The sequence below is a fragment of the Oryx dammah genome, unplaced genomic scaffold, assembly GCF_014754425.2.
Source record: "Oryx dammah isolate SB20612 unplaced genomic scaffold, SCBI_Odam_1.1 HiC_scaffold_24, whole genome shotgun sequence".
Taxonomy (NCBI): domain Eukaryota; kingdom Metazoa; phylum Chordata; class Mammalia; order Artiodactyla; family Bovidae; genus Oryx; species Oryx dammah.
Genome location: NW_024070208.1, coordinates 35,927,246 through 35,944,167, shown reverse-complemented (window position 1 = coordinate 35,944,167; position 16,922 = coordinate 35,927,246). Strand labels below are relative to the sequence as shown.

The following is a 16,922-nucleotide window of genomic DNA, read 5'->3' as shown; positions in this document are numbered from 1 at the left end:
GCACTAAGCGCGGGCGGCTGCGAGAGCCGGCGCACTAAGCGCGGGCGAGAGGACCTACCCATGGCCGAGGGGACCTACCCATGTCCGAGGTCAGGGGCAGTGGCCTAGAGTGACAAGCTGCGACGGCGCAGGAACGGCCGAGAGGAGCTACCCCGCGTCCGAGGTCAGTGGCGGCCGGGAGGAGCTACCCCGCATCCGAGGTCGGGGCAGCGTCTGGGAGGAGACACCCCGCGTCCGAGGTCAGGGCGGCGGCCGGGAGGAGCTACCCCGCGTCCGAGGCCAGTGGCGGCCGGGAGGAGACACCCCGCTTTCGAGGTCAGGGGTGGCTGGGAGGAGACACCCCACGTCCGAGGTCAGGGGCGGCGGGGAGAAGCCACCTCGCGCCCGAGGCCAGGGGCGGTGACCCTGAGGAGCCACCCCGAGCCCGAGGCTAGGGACGGCAGCTGGAAGGAGCCACCCATGCCCGAGGCCAGGGCCGCAGCCGGGAGGAGCAACCCAGGAGCGGTGGCTGCGCAGGCGCCGGAGGGCCTAGAGGAGCTATCCCACGTTGAAGGTCAGGAAAGGTGGCGGTAAGGAGATACCCCTCATCCAAGGTAAGGAGCAGCAGCTGTGCTTTGCTGGAGCAGCCGTGAAGAGATATCCCCCACGTCCAAGGTAAGAGAAACCAAGTAAGATGGTAGGTGTTGCAAGAGGGCATCAGAGGGCAGACACACTGAAACCATACTCACAGAAAACTAGTCAATCTAATCACACTAGGACCACAGCCTTGTCTAACTCAATGAAACCAAGCCATGCCTGCGGGGCAACCCAAGATGGGCGGGACATAGTGGAGAGGTCTGACAGAATGTGGTCCACTGGAGAAGGGAATGGCAAGCCACTTCAGTATTCTTGCCTTGAGAACCCCATGAACAGTATGAAAAGGCAATATGATAGGATACTAAAAGAGGAACTCCCCAGGTCATTAGGTGCCCAATATGCTACTGGAGATCAGAGGAGAAATAACTACAGAAAGAACGAAGGGATGGAGCCAAAGTAAAAACAATACCCAGTTGTGGATGTGACTGGTGATAGAAGCAAGATCTGAAGCTGTAAAGAGCAATATTGCATAGGAACCTGGAATGTCAGGTCCATGAATCATGGCAAATTGGAAGTGGTCAAACAAGAGATGGCAAGGGTGAACGTTGACAGTCTAGGAATCAGCGAACTAAAATGGACTGGAATGCGTGAATTTAACTCAGATGACCATTATATCTACTACTGTGGGCAGGAATCCCTCAGAAGAAATGGAGTAGCCATCATGGTCAACAAAAGAGTCCAAAATGCAGTACTTGGATGCAGTCTCAAAAATGACAGAATGATCTCTGTTCGTCTCCAAGGCAAACCATTCAGTATCACAGTTATCCAAGTCTATGCCCCAACCAGTAATGCTGAAGAAGCTGAAGTTGAACGGTTCTATGAAGACCTCCAAGACCTTTTAGAACTAACACCCAAAAAAGATGTCCTTTTCATTATAGGGGACTGCAATGCAAAAGTAGGAAGTCAAGAAACACCTGGAGTAACAGGCAAATTTGGCCTTGGAATGCGGAATCAAGCAGGGCAAAGACTAATAGAGTTTTGCCAAGAAAATGCACTGGTCATAGCAAACACCCTCTTCCAACAACACAAGAGAAGACTCTACACATGGACACCACCAGATGGTCAACACTGAAATCAGATTGATTATATTCTTTGCAGCCAAAGATGGAGAACCTCTATACAGTCAACAAAAACAAGACCAGGAGCTGACTGTGGCTCAGATCATGAACTCCGTATTACCAAATTCAGACTTGAAGAAAGTAGGGAAAACTGCTAGACTATTCAGGTATGACCTAAATCAAATCCCTTATGATTATACAGTGGAAGTGAGAAATAGATTTAAGGGACTAGATCTGATAGATAGAATGCCTGATGAACTATGGAATGAAGTTCATGACATTGTGCAGGAGACAGGGATCAAGACCATCCCCATGGAAAAGAAATGCAAAAAAGCAAAATGGCTGTCTGGGGAGGCTTTACAAATAGCTGTGAAAAGAAGAGAGGTGAAAAGCAAAGGAGAAAAGGAAAGATATAGGTATCTAAATGCAGAGTTCCAAAGAATAGCAAGAAGAGATAAGAAAGTCTTCTTCAACGATCAATGCAAAGAAATAGAGGAAAACAATAGATTGGGAAAGACTAGAGACCTCTTCAAGAAAATTACAGATACCAAGGGAACAATTTCATGCAAAGATGGGCTCGATAAAGGACAGAAATGGTATGGACCTAACAGAAGCAGAAGATATTAAGAAGAGGTGGCAAGAATACACAGAAGAACTGTACAAAAAAGATCTTCACGACCCAGATAGTCATGATGATGTGATCACTAATCTAGAACCAGACATCTTGGAATGTGAAGTTAAGTGGGCCTTAGAAAGCATCACTACGAACAAAGCTAGTGGAGGTGATGGAATTCCAGTGGAGCTATTTCAAATCCTGAAAGATGATGCTGTGAAAGTGCTGCACTCAATATGCCAGCACATTTGGAAAACTCAGCAGTGGCCACAGGACTGGAAAAGGTCAGTTTTCATTCCAATTCCAAAGAAGGGCAATGCCAATGAATGCTCAAACTACTGCACAATTGCAGTCATCTCACATGCTAGTAAAGTAATGCTCAAAATTCTCCAAGCCAGGCTTTAGCAATATGTAAACCATGAACTCCCTGACGTTCAAGCTGGTTTTAGAAAAGGCAGAGGAACCAGAGATCAAATTGCCAACATCCACTGGATCATGGAAAAAGCAAGAGAGTTCCAGAAAAACATCTATTTCTGCTTTATTGACTATGCCAAAGCCTTTGACTGTGTGGATCACAATAAACTGTGGAAAATTCTGAAAGAGATGGGAATACCAGACCACCTGACCTGCCTCTTGAGAAATCTATATGCAGGTCAGGAAGCAACAGTTAGTACTGGATATGGAACAACAGACTGGTTCCAAATAGGAAAAGGAGTACGTCAAGGCTGTATATTGTCACCCTGTTTATTTAACTTATATGCAGAGTACATCATGAGAAACGCTGGACTGGAAGAAACACAAGCTGGAATCAAGATTGCTGGGAGAAATATCAATAACCTCAGATATGCAGATGACACCACCCTTATGGCAGAAAGTGAAGAGGAACTAAAAAGCCTCTTGATGAAAGTGCAAGAGGAGAGTGAAAAAGTTGGCCTAAAGCTCAACATTCAGAAAACGAAGATCATGGCATCCGGTCCTGTCACTTCATGGGAAATAGATGGGGAAACAGTGGAAACAATGTCACACTTTATTTTTTGGGGCTCCAGAATCACTGCAGATGGTGACTGCAGCCATGAAATTAAAAGACACATACTCCTTGGAAGAAAAGTTATGACCAACCTAGATAGCATATTCAAAAGCAGAGACATTACTTTGCCAACTAAGGTCCGTCTAGTCAAGGCTATGGTTTTTCCTGTGGTCATGTATGGATGTGAGAGCTGGACTGTGAAGAAGGCTGAGCACCGAAGAATTGATGCTTTTGAACTGTGGTGTTGGAGAAGACTCTTGAGAAGACCTCTGGACTGCAAGGAGATCCAAGCAGTCCATTCTGAAGATCAACCCAGGGATTTCTTTGGGAGGAATGATGCTAAAGCTGAAACTCCAGTACTTTGGCCACCTCATGAGAAGAGTTGACTCATAGGAAAAAACTCTGATGCTGGGAGGGATTGAGGGCAGGAGGAGAAGGGGAAGACTGAGGATGAGATGGCTGGATGGCATCACGGACTCGATGGACTTGAGTCTGAGTGAACTCCGGGACATGGTGATGAACAGGGAGGCCTGGCATGCTGCGATTCATGGGGTCGCAAAGAGCCGGACATGACTGAGCGACTGAACTGAATTGAACTGAGGAGTGGGTGGGATCAGAAGAGGGGGTTACTGGGTGTGGGTATAAAAGGGCCACGGGCTTCCCCACTGGTTCAGTGGTAAAGAATCCACCTGCAGTACAGGATATGCAGGTTCCATTCCTGGGTGGGGAAGATCCCTTGGAGGAGGAAATGGCAACTCACTCAAGCATTCTTGCCTGGGAAATCCCATGGACAGAGGAGCCTGGCAGTCTACAGTCCTCGGGATTGTAAAGAGTCAGACATGACTGAGCACACATAGAAGGACCGCACTGGTCGTGTCTGACTCTTTGAGACCCCATGGACTATAGCCCACCAGGCTCCTCTGTCCATGGGATTTTCCAGGCAAGAATACTGGAGTGGGTTGCCATTCCCTTCTCCAGGGGATTTTCCCAACCCAGGGATTGAACTGGGGTCTCCTGCATTGTAGGCAGATTCTTTACCACTGAGCCACCAGGGAAGCCCTATGTCTACATGTGAGTCTATAATTACCTCAAAATAATAAGTTTAATTAAAAAAAGAAAAGAGCATCAATAAGACAATTTGGGGATTATGAACACAGACTGGCTTTTTAGTGTGAAGGTAGCATTGTGTTTTTGTTTTAAAAGTTTAGTCTATGTTCCTTAAAGATCCATACAGAAATATCTCCAGATGAAATCATCTGTCTGGGATTTGCTTTAGAGTCATCCGGGTGGAAGGGGATGGCTCGTGGCATCATGGTCCCCAAGCAGGGAGCTTTGAGAGCCCGCAGTGAGGCCACCGACCCAGGACACCATCAGCCTGCTTTGAATCTTGGCTCTGCTGCTTATTAGCTGGGTGAGCTTGGACAAGTTATTTGACCTCTCTGACTGCAGTGGCCTCATCTGTCAAGTGGGGCTAACATCTTATAAGGAATGGTGCAGAAAGGGAAGGAAATATCCCCCTCAGAGGAGGGGAGGAGCCAGTGCAGCATTGGGGCAATGCCTCGAGGAGAAGCCACTGTGCTGGTATCAGAGTGTCACAGGCCCTCCGGGCTGGGGGGAGGCACTGGCAGGTGGGGGGCAGGGGGAGGTAGGCAGTGTGACCACCACCTCAGACTCTGATGGGTGACCAGAGACGGCTCTGGGAGCAGGAGTGTTGAGGATGGTAAAGGAGCAGAGAAGAAATGGAAAATGGAAGAGGCAGGGGCCAGCTGAGCCCGGAGAGGAAATGCCTCTCCCACGCGGTGAGGGTGCCACTAGGGCTGTCTCACCCCGCTCCCAACGCTCCCCTTTCCTGTGTGTGGGCTTTGCTGGAGACCTGTGCAAACAGCTGTTTATCCAGAAAAACTGTCACGGGAATTACGGATGCTGGCTGGATTTTGCACGTGAGGATTGTAGTTTTGCTTTTATTGGCTGTACCATGTGGCCTGTGGGATCTTAGCTCCCCAATCCAGGATCTAACCCGAGTCCCCTGCAGTGGAAGTGCAGAGTCCTAACCACTGGACTGCCAGGGAAGTCCCCGTGGCTTTGTTTTTATAGGTTAGATCTTGATTTTCTTGGATCACTACTAAAATATTTATGGATGAGAGAGTATGTCTGAAATTCAGACTCTGAAGGAAATGAGACTTACTGTTTTGTTTTTCTGGGGATTGGGTCTGGAACCCTGGAGACCATCCCTTGCTCTCTAGGTGTTTCTACACTTAGCCTGTGTGCCAACTGCCTGCCTTCACACGGGTTGCCCTGGTGTGCGACATCTGCAGAGTGACTGCAGCGCCCCAGCGCCCTCACTAAGAGCATCTGTGTCCACCCATGAGCCCCGATACCACCTGTGGGCATGGAGCTGGGAGCTTGCTGGTCACCATGGACCGAAGGGGCCCCTCTCCCATCAGAAGGGTGGAACCTCCCCACCTGCCTCCGACAAGACAAGGCTGGGCTGACCCCAAGGACACTTTCCTTGCCCTGGAACAACTGACCCTAACCCTCCCCTGCTCAAGGGATGTGAAGAGAGAGCAGGAGTCCATGGACTCTAGCCACTCCAGCCTCAAGCCCACAGCCTCCCCAGCAACTGCCCCAACTCACTGATCAGGTCACCAGCGATGTGACGCCCCAGATGGAACAGAAACTCTGAGCCAGGTGGCTTCAGCAACGGACTCATCTTTATTGAGAGTGCATTCTTGCATCAGCTGTTCATAAGGATTGCAAATCACCCATTTGAAAAGCTTCCCCCTTTCATATAGCTCTGGCCATGCCCAGAAAGCAGTGAAAATACATTGTACAGCAAACATTTTCCACCCTAACAGCCATGACAGCTCACGACAATGCAGATATCTACGACAGGAGAGAGTAAGTTCAAATATTAGACACTTACGAGATGATTCGAAAACTAACATTGTGTGTTTTTCCAGGCAAGGAAGACCAGTCATTATAAAAATACTTTATATAAATTCAGAACTAAAACATTCAATCCTATAAAAATATCTTTTCCTAATAAAAGTATCAATTTCTAGATGAATGTCCTTTATCGACATCAGTTATGTCCTTAAGTTTTCAGGAAATACCCCCATGTCAGACTGTCCATTGAAACCCACATGTAAAGTTACACCATGGCCTGGTTGTCAAGAACGGACCACATGGTCCCGTCCTGGTTATTCTACAGGAAGTTAACTCAGGTGTCTATGAATTAGGAAAGCCAGCTATGTGGTGCCTTCCACTGTTTAACTGGGAAACCCAGTGATGGTGTTCTGCCCGCCCTCAGAAATCAGCTCGTTCATCTCGTTCTGTTTACTCTCCTTGAGGGCGTGGTTGGTGGGTGCTTTCTGCGTCTGCGCTCGCTTGGACCTCCTGAAACACACCTTGAGCAGCAGGTAGCACAGCTCGGCCACGTTGAGCAACATGCAGATGACGGACGCGGAGATCATGAAGATGGTGAAGACCGTCTTCTCCGTGGGCCGGGAGATGAAGCAGTCCACCAGGTTGGGGCAGGGCTGGATGCCACACTTCAGCACCCAGGGCAGGTGGTACCCATTGTACAGGAAGTAGAAGACATACATGAAGGCAGCCTCGAAGACAATGCGGAAGAAGATGCTGCTGGTATAGGTCCACCACAGCGAGCCCTCGATCCGGACCTTCTGCCGCTTGATGTCCTCCAGGTCCTTGAACTCACTCCTCGTCTCACCCCGCCTGAACCGCCGGGCAGCCTCGTGCCTGTAGTAGGCCACGTGCATTGCCACCAGCAGGGCGGGCGTGGACACGAAGATGAGCTGCAGCGCCCAGAGCCGGATGTGTGAGACGGGGAAGAAGTGGTCGTAGCACACGTTCCTGCACCCGGGCTGCAGGGTGTTGCACACGAAGTCCTCCTGCTCATCCCCCCAGACCTCCTGGGCGGCCACCACCAGAATCATGACGCGGAAGACAAAGAGGACAGTGACCCACACTTTCCCGATGCTGGTGGAGTGCTTGTTCACGCCCCCGACAAACGTGTGCAGAGTGCCCCAGTCCATGCTGCCACTTCACCCTGCTCAGGTGAGAACACAGAGTTGTGAGTGGGGTGGTCCCTCCGTGTAAAACAGTTCTAATGTCACAGACAGGAGCCTTTCTCTTGACATCACCCTCTTGACTGTGAATAGGCAGTTTTCTGGTGGGGGGGAATACCCACCCTGAGAACACTCTCAAGTTCTCATAAGGGTTTAGGATCATCTTTAAAATAAATTTTAAAAAAAGAATATAATTGCTTTACAATGCTGTGTTAGTTTCTGCTGTACAACAAAGTGAATCAGCTATATATATACATATATCTCTTCTCTCCCACCCTCCATTCCACCTATCTAGTCATCACAGAGTAGAGCTGAGCGTCCGTGTTATACGGCAGCTGCCTGCTAGCTATTAATATCTATTTTACACATGGTAGTGTATAGACGTCAATTCTAATCTCCAAGTTCGTCCCTCCCTTCCTTCCCTACTCTGTCCACAAATCCGTTCTCTACATCTGTGTCTCTATTGCCGCCTGGGAAATAGGTTCATCTGTACCATTTTTCTAGATTCCACATACATGCATTAACACAGGATATTTTCATTTTTCTCTTTCTGACTTCATCTTGATTCAGCTAGAGTCGAATTATAAGTTAGATTGCTGCCTGACACTGACCCAGGAACTCAGGCAAACACATTTGTTTCCAAGCTCCCTTTTAATTCTTGTTTCACTCTGGTCAAGGGATCACAGAGGTTCCTCAGTAGATTTTATGCATTAAATGGCTTATCCAAGGGGAAAACAATCATTCATTTTATCCAGCAGACTAAGAAGGGACTCGAACAACATCATTTGCCATAATCACGTGCTCTCAGGAAACCTAGTACCATAGCTACTCCAAGAGCCTCTTCCAGAAGAGAACCACAGGCCTCTACAAACAGGCTGACTTTGCTCTCCCATCACTGGCAGTGCCGGCTCCATGCTGATGGGCTCCAAGTTCACAGCAGGAGCCACGAGTGGAGGGCCAGCCCCTCCTGCTGTGGGGTTTCCCCCGCCGACAATGCCCTGATCCAGCATCCTGAGGTAGAGCCTCCACTGTGAACCTGCACAGTTCACACGGTGGACGCCTCCACACCGCCAACAGCAGACCTGAGAGCTAGTCAGCATCTACTCAGAACAGAGGAGAATGGACCCTTTGAGAATCTTCTAAAAGGGAAAGACCATCTCCTCAGAAAAAACATGCTCACCAGGTTCTCATGCCCATTTAGAGGGAGATGCCCCCAAAAGCCTTTTGTCCACCTCCCCAGGAGACTTTCTTGCACTTGAATGTGGGTCAGTCTCCTGCCTTTCAGGCTGACTCCCCCCAGTCTCTTTAGGGTCCCCCACTCTGTCCACCACCTGCTTCCTTGGCATCATACTGGCTAATACTAGGAGGCACCTGGGGAGGTGGAGGTGGTGCCCAGTTGCACTCAGGTGAGCCCAGGTGTGCCCAGGTGTGCCCAGTTGAGCCCAGGTGTATACCCAGGTGTGTTCAGAAGCCCGCTCTCTCACATCCTATACTGTGAAAGGATGCCCCCATTTTGGTTGGCGGTCTGAGAAATTCGTGTTTTGCCCTTGGTTTGACTTTTAGAGCACATGTTCTTGGGAAGACTCAAGGTCCAGGAGGCCATGCCTCTATCCACGTTGCCCTGTATGGGACCCTCCTCTGCCGTCTGGTGGGGGTGAGACAGGCACTCACTGGGCAGGGGGAGGGGCGTGCAGAGTGCTGGAAGCATCCTTTTCTGTCTTTTTCTTTGTCCAAAATAGTCAGAGCCAAGTACAGGGAAAGCCCTCCCTCCATTGCATCACCAGGGCCAACCAAATGACAGCCCCTAAGGGCTGGTCATCACTCATTGAGCGTCTGCTGGATGCAGACATCAGCCATCACCCTTGAATCCCGGGGCCCAGCTGGGTCCTGGCCAAGGGGGCTCTCACACCATAAGAAGCTGGCTGTGTGTCCAGGGTGCGCCAACTGCTGCGGCCAATGTCCTTGTGTCCGTCACGAGGGACACTCGCATGACAAGGTGTCAGGAAGGTTCGAGTGCTCAGGCTGCTGAGGACGGGAGCCTGGTTTCCCCCGGCAGCTTTTCACTCATATTCCCGGAAAGATCTGTATGCAGTAGAGCATCGACCTGGAGGTGGGGCAGAGCCTGGAAGGAGCCCCGGGGAGTGCTTGCAGCCAGAGGCTTGATTCCTATGTGGACCCAGGACAGGACCCAAAGGCAGATCTGCAGTCAGAAAGCCAGGTTTTTGCTTTTTTGAAAAAAAAAAAGAGCTGAGGAAAAACAAAAAAGCGTACCTCTTTAAAAGCACACTCTTTAAAGTTGCGGTTTCTGGTCCTTAAAGTTTTGATTGGAGTCTGTGTGAGTGCCCAGGGGGTGGGGACATGGGGACCTTGGTCAGGAAGACTGGTCCCAGGCTCAGACCGCTGACCCCATGGGCTGATGGATTTCCAAGTCCACAGTTATGAGTCTTTGATCTAAAAGCCTTGTTGGAGACGATGTGGACTGTAGGATTGACTCAGCTCCTGGTGAAAGTTGTCAGAATAAATCCTCCCAGCCATCATCGTTCTCTGGAAGCACTGGGATACACCCAGTGGGAGGAAGAAACGTGGTCGTCTGATGTCTGGACATACTTTACAGTGGCCATTCACAAGTCCCTTCTGTCTGTTCACAAGGTGGAGATGTTTTCCGGTTAACCAGAAGACCTCTCCCACAAAAGTGGGGTGGACTCAATGCCCAACCAGCAAGTTTTTGATTGATCAAATAAAGGTCACAGTTTCTCAAACTCTTCAAAGTGTAGAGAATATAAACTCTCCCACCGGTAAGAAGGTTCTTTCCTCTCTGAGTTCTCTCTTCACAGCTGCCTGAGAAAGGCACAGTTCCCACCCACCCCCCAACCCAAGGGCCAGAGGCCACACTGGCCAGAAGGGATTCAGAGAGGCTGACGTCAAGGGAGAGGTCAGGAGGTCATCCCTCAAGTAAGGACCCCACTTTCTAGAGCAGATTCTTCCACTCCTGCCCCTGGAGCATCTCCTTAAAAAACAGGGACAATTATCGTGGCGGCAGCTTTATTTCTTTCAACTACACTGGGGACTTTGACTAAAAGCAGCAATTTGCCTTTAAATAAAGAAAAAGAAATGAGGTGCCTTTCTAGGGTGTCTGCACCCTTTCTGGTGTCTGTCACCCTGGAGGCTTCTGTACTAGGAGCACTAGACTGAGGGCAGGCCCCCCTCCCCTGCAGGAGAGCCACGGGTGAGCCTGTTGGAAACATTTTGGTTGCAGGAGACCTGAAGGCAAAATTACTTTCCATAATAACTGCCTCCTTCGGAACCATCACAATTAGTATTAAACAAAGTACCTCTTTCCTTTCAGGCTTCAAGCAGGCTGCAGCCAACCGGAGGAGCTTTTTCAATAAAAAGTACAATATTAACTCTTTCCTTGTGGCCCAGATTGGTTTCTTTCAACTGGCACCTTCCTGACTCTCCTTTAAGGAAAGAGTAGGTTTGCTTGGCCCCAGTCTCCGGCGGCAGGAAGGTGGTGATGCTCAACCTCCTGGAGGCAAAGACCACTGGGCTGTGTGGTGTCTGTATTCACTGGACACATGGCCGCAGCCCAAGTGCTTTGCTCTGAAAATAGGAAACCAGGAACCTGACTTATGAAGAGACAGTGCTAGGAAGAGAGACTGTACTTCCCTCTTACAATTCAAATAGTTTAGGTCTATTAACATTCTGCCTCAGCAATATAGTTTTTTGTTTTAAAACTTATTTATTCACAACTAGTTTGGCTGACAAAGCCGTTCCAGTGTCACTGGTGACAGAAGCTAAAGGCCCAGGAAAGACTGCATCCCTCAGCACCTGCCTCCAGGTGAAGATTTCCCAGGGCGGGACTCCCTCCAATGACTCATCCCCGAGTCTCCAATGGACCTGAGGACAGGACACTCCTCACTGCGTCTACATCAGCTCTGGATGAATGGAAAAGCCTGTGCTGATAAGAGGCAATCAAAACCAGCACCCTGGGCTCCGGTCAAGGACTCACAGCTCCTCGGCCAGAGAGGACTCCAGGTGAGGGTCCCTCTTCCAGGCCGTTGTTTTCCTGCACCATCAATCACCGATCACCCATCACCCGGCCTCCAGCAGCACTCAGCATCCCCCAGGAACAGGAACCCAGTGCACCTTCTGAGGGCAATGAGGATGTGACCCAAGGAGGGAGAAATAGTAGCTGTGCACAGCCCTTTGGCTCCTCCCTGGGTGTCCACTGCATGACCCTGGTGTGCCAGTTTTCCTTCATCCCCAGAACTGTTATGGGGGTTGTCTAGCCCCTGCCAGTTTCCCGATGCTGCGTACTTCAAATACACAATAAAATAAAAATAAAATTTTTAGTGTGGGTTCTTTTGCTTATCAAAATAATAATAACAAAAAAGCAATAATGATAAGAATGCCCAATGCTGAACCTCAAGCCCATTCCCTTCCTTAAGAAAAAGAAGATGGAATTTCAGGAATCAAATATACTCCCTCAGCCCCAAGTCAGCAGCTTGAAAAATAAACAACCTTAAACTCTCTCCTTAATCAAAAAGTCTTTTCCTTTTGTCTCTAGAAATCTCAAGTCATCCAAGGGACAATGTGATAGCTGATTTTTAAATTTTAGTACTCAAAAATTCATCAACTGTCCATTCAAAGTAATAACCGGTAAAGATAAAATGGATTTAGGACTCATATACTTCTTCAAAATTAACTCAGTAAAAATGAAAAAAAAAATTCCAGTCTATGGCGTCTAAATATAGAAGTGGACACTTCATAGAATTATATGTACTTCTTAATCCATTTAAGAATTCAAAGAGTTAAAAAAAATTTTTTTTTCCATTTAGCTGTCTCTGTTCATTCAAGCAAACTTGTGTGCCTTCCAAACATTTAGGTCCAGCTGGAGTTAAATGATCCTGGGAATAAAAACAGAAAAAGCCCTCAGGGACCCAGTTTCATTCTCACGGATCAAGTGAGTCAAACAGAAATCTTAACATGACAATGGAGTCACCAGCAGCATCATGCCTTTACAGACTTGGAACTCTGGGCTGAAAATTATTTTCCCACAATTTCATTCTAACATTTTAACAAAAGTATACAAACCATTCACAGCTCCTGGGACATTCAGAACGAGCCGGGGTGTGTGGTGAGTCTCCTCACACCCTGTTGAAATTGTTCAGTCAGAACCTCGGCTGGTTCTTTTCCTTCTTAAAGCTCTTATAATTCAGAAAAGTCAGAAAAGGAGAATGAAGTCCCCGTTTCCGGTATCAGACTTTGTTTTCATATGGTGGAGCAGCTGAACCGACTAGCATTTTCCGGGTTGGGTCAAAGGGGTGACGGCAAGTGGGTCCCCCCCCACCAGTTATGTCGCAGGCTTCTCTCTTCCTAACCCATCTCCCCTGCCTGGCAGGGTTCCCATGCCACCCCAGAGTCTCCGGACGAGCAGCAGACAAGGCTCTGTGCGTCCTGCAATTCTAAGGAGCCTGGCTGGGGCAGGAGTCTCTTCTAGAGCACTGGCCAGAGCCGGGACAAGAAACGTCTTCTTTGGCATCAAGTCTGCCTGAGAAAGAGCAAGGGCACCTGGATGAATTTAACCAGGCACTCAACCCACAGTGAAATGCCACCTGGGGAGGTGATGCCAGGGGTGTGGTTGCAGGCCCCCAGCCCCTTGGGGTCCACAGCTGTGTCCAGCTCACACTCACTTCACACTCCGTCCACACTCACCTCACACTCCGTCCACTCTCCAGGAAGGGCAGCCAAACCAGTCACAACCGCACACCTGGGCCAGGTGATACCCAGCCCGTCTCCCCCACCAGAGGGAAGAGGCCTCCGGTGCCTCCGCCTTTTAACTGAGATGTGTCACCAGTGACACTTAATTACCGTTGTCCAGTGACTGTCTTGTCACGTGCGGCCCACAGGCGCCCCGGCTGACATCACGGGCCACTCCCGCCAGTTCTCCCTGGGCACGTTGGTTAGTTCCGCGCCCCCCAAAGCGAGCCCGACCTTGCCAGTGACCCGTGAAAGCCATGACACACCAAACCGCCGCAGAGGAAGTGGCGGAAAGGGGCACTTGAACACTCGTGAGGCTTCTATAAAACCTGCTGTGCAAGTCCGGGGGGACCCGGGGAAAAGTCAAACCAGTCCATCCTCGTTCCTGCGAGCGTGCCGGAGGCGGGCGGGAGGATGCGGGGCGCAGGCGGATCCGGCGGACTGTACCCCCGAACAAGGTCGCCGACAGGGGCGCGGAGGTGGGGTGCTGAGGGCCAGGGGACCGCGGGCGCCGACCTACCTAATCCGGCTTCTGGATGCAATTCCTGAGGCCGAAGTGGGCGGTGCGCCCGGCTCTTCCCCTCCCCCCCGCCCCACTCACCTGCTGCGCGCGCTCGGGGCGCGGGGTCCCAGGGCTGCGCCCCCGCCTCGGTCGCCGCCGGATGGGCAGGAAGGACCTGGCGCCGCGGGCTCGGCGGTGTGGGGCGTCTGCAGGGCTCTCCGCCCGCTCCTCTTGGAGATGGCCCGGCTCCCACCTGCAGAGCCTTTTAACTGCGCCCCACCCCGCCTCTGTCCTGACGCTTCTCGGGCGGGAGGCGAGAAGCGAGCGCGCGGGGATCCGAGCGCGCCCGCCCCGGGGGCGCACGGGGGTGCGGGGCTCACGAGGGCGCATGGAGGTGCGGGGCTCACGGGGTGTGAGGCGCACGGGGGTGCGGGGCAGGCCTCCTCTCCTCCCTCCATTGGGGGCGCGGGGCGCGCGGCCTGGCTCAGTCTGGTCCCGGACTGGTGAAGCGGCTCAGGTCTCCCCGCAACACCGGGGACTCGGGGGCCAGAGCCTCTGGGGCAGGGCGGCCGCTTGACTGAGAACCTGGGCGCCTGACTGGGGTCCCCGAGGGACGTCCCGGGCTGGTGGGCCCGCAGCGAGGCTTCCGAGGCCAGACGGGTTGCGCTCAGCGTGAGGGAGGCAGTGTCTTTGACGCACCCCTGCTTTGCCAGGTGCCTGCAGGGCCCTCTCTCCGAGAGCAGCCTGGAGGCACAGAGACTGTGGGTCTTCATTCATTACTGACGGCTTGTTAGAATTATACAGGATGCTTGGGGCTGGTGCACTGGGATGACCCAGAGGGATGCTACGAGGAGGAAGGTGGAAGGGGTGTTCAGGATGGGGAACACGTGTACACTCCTGGCGGATTCATGTTGATGTATGGCAAAACCGATACAATATTGTAAAGTAATTAGCCTCCAATTAAAATAAATAAATTAAAAATAAAAGAATTAAAGTGGTTGTTTTACTAGTCACCTTCGCCCTTTGCCACCTCCTCCGGAGGTAGCAGAGAGGGCCTTCCCCGGCAGCCCCGCACCCCCTCCCGCAGGTCACCTTGGAGCCCCAGGGGCACCCCAGGTAGCGGCCACAGGGTCCAGTGCGGTGGGAATGGTGGAAGCCACTTAGGGACCAGGCTTTACAGGTTCAAACCTGTCCCACTGCAGACAGGGGACGTGTCTTGCTTATTTCAATGAACTGGTAACTGAGTCCTACCCTCTTCCCCAAACCAGGGGCTGCCGTCTGCACTTCTTCTCCAAGGCAGAGGGTTGGTGGTGAAGCCTGAGATGTCTCTCCCGGGTGGTGGAAGCTGAACTGAGACTCTATATTAAAAACCCTTCTTCCTAAATACTTTATTTGAAGAGAAGGAAGTTCTCTGAAAATTGCTTCAGAGAGAGAGAGAGAACATAGTTCGGCCCCTGGAATGTCTCGTAGGTAGGGGTGGAGAGAGACAAAAATCTGTTCCAGGCTTTTCCAGGAGACAGACCTGCTGCCGCCATGCATTTGTGGCCTTGAGGGTTTGGCGGGTCCTCTACCACCCTCCACCCTCCTCCAGCAGGCCCTTTTCCAGTCTCCTCCCCCCACTCCCCACCAGACAAATGCTGCAGCCAGGCACAGCATTAGCGTAGTAAAATAACTCAACTTTATAAGCAGGCTGTAAACATCTTTGGGGATTATAAGCATTTCAAGACCTTTTCTGGACTTCCCTGGTGGCTCAGCTGGTAAAAGAGTCTGCCTGCAATCCAGGAGACTTTCGTTTGATCCCTGGGTCAGGAAGGTCCCCTGAAGAAGGGCATGGCAACCCCCTGCAGTATTCTTGCCTGGAGAATCCCGTGGACAGAGGAGCCTGCGGGTTACAGTTCATGGGGTCACAAAGAGTCAGACACGACTGAGTGACAAGCAGGCAAGACCTTTTCTAATTTCCACAGCACCAGGCAGGGTGCTTCCCACTCAGCAGATGCGGCTCCGTCAGGGATTGCATCTTGATTGATTTATCTCTTGACACAACAGCTGATCCTAGAAACGGCTTTTGCTCTTGAAGAAGGACCGCTCACATTCCCACTCCAACATGGGATCCACGCAATGCCGCCTGAGCAGTTTTGCTCCGGAGCGACGGCAGCTGTTCCAGGACCATCGAAGAAAGAACCTTCCAGAGCAGACACGAGATTGTGTTGCATTTGCTCTGGTGACCAAAATGGGGCCATCTCAACACCAGACAAAAAGCATCTCTTTCTCCTGTTCTTGTGATCTGTACCAGCCCCATGGAGCTGACTTTTTTCCTGTTATTTGTTTCTTAATGTTTCAATGCTTTCTCCTAAGATCAGGAACAAGGGCGCACCATGTCCATCAACATCCTACTGGAGGTGCCATTTAATGTAACAACACCAGAAAAGGAAATGCAAACTCTTACAGATATGGAAGGAAGTGGAAGTAACAAAACTGTCTTATTTTATACATGACAAAAAAGAACAATAAAAATTCTCTTGGAACTAATAATTATAGGAAAGTTATAGGATACAGGATTAATATGCAAAAGTCAATTGCTTCCCTATATGTCAGCAATGAACAACTGGAATTTGAAGTTGAAAACACCGTAGGCTTGTATTAGCACCAAAAAATCAAATTCGTATTATGTGTGTGTATTACAGAGAAGGAAATGGCAACCCACACCAGTATTCTCACCTGGAAAATGCCATGGACAGAGGAGCCTCACAGGCTATGTCCATGGGGCTGCAAAGAGTCAGACACGACTTAGCGACTAAACCACCACTGTGTGTGTATTAGTCACTTGCAACTTCATGGACTGTATCCTGCCTCTGTCCATGGGATTCTCCTGGCAAGAATACTGAGTGGATTGCCATTCCCTTCTCCAGGGGATCTTTCCAACTCAGGGACTGAACCTGGGTGTCCTGCATTGCAGACAGATTCTCTACCGTCTGAACCACTAGGAAAGCTACCTCCCCTGCCTCATCCTGGCCTTCAAAAAAAAAAACCAAAAAACCAAATGCTTAGATATAAACCTAACTAATGTGCACTATATGAAAAAAAAAAACCTCCAAACTCTGGTGAAATAGATAGTACATCTAAATAAACAGAGATAGTTCATGTTTGAACTAGATTTTTAGTGCTGCTGTAACAAGCTATCAGAAACCAAGTAAACAAAACAACAGAATTTTTTCTCTCACAGTTCTGGAGTCTAGAA

At 50.3% G+C, this 16,922-nt stretch overlaps 1 protein-coding gene across 4 annotated transcripts in view; it reads right to left on the bottom strand.

The window, feature by feature from the left end:
- Positions 1 to 14,070, bottom strand: part of GJB2 (gap junction protein beta 2) — a 31,262-nt gene extending 17,192 nt beyond the window's left edge. Inside the window, exons 1-2 of one of the 4 annotated variants that reach the window (XM_040266817.1) lie at positions 13,138 to 13,280; positions 7,094 to 7,403 (exon numbers count right to left, since the gene is read on the bottom strand). In XM_040266817.1, coding sequence (XP_040122751.1) covers positions 7,094 to 7,389 — 296 coding nt within the window. In that variant the 5' untranslated portion in view covers positions 7,390 to 7,403; positions 13,138 to 13,280. The other 3 variants (XM_040266814.1, XM_040266815.1, XM_040266812.1) reach the window with 3 other exon arrangements.
- Between the last annotated feature and the right edge of the window lie 2,852 nt (positions 14,071 to 16,922).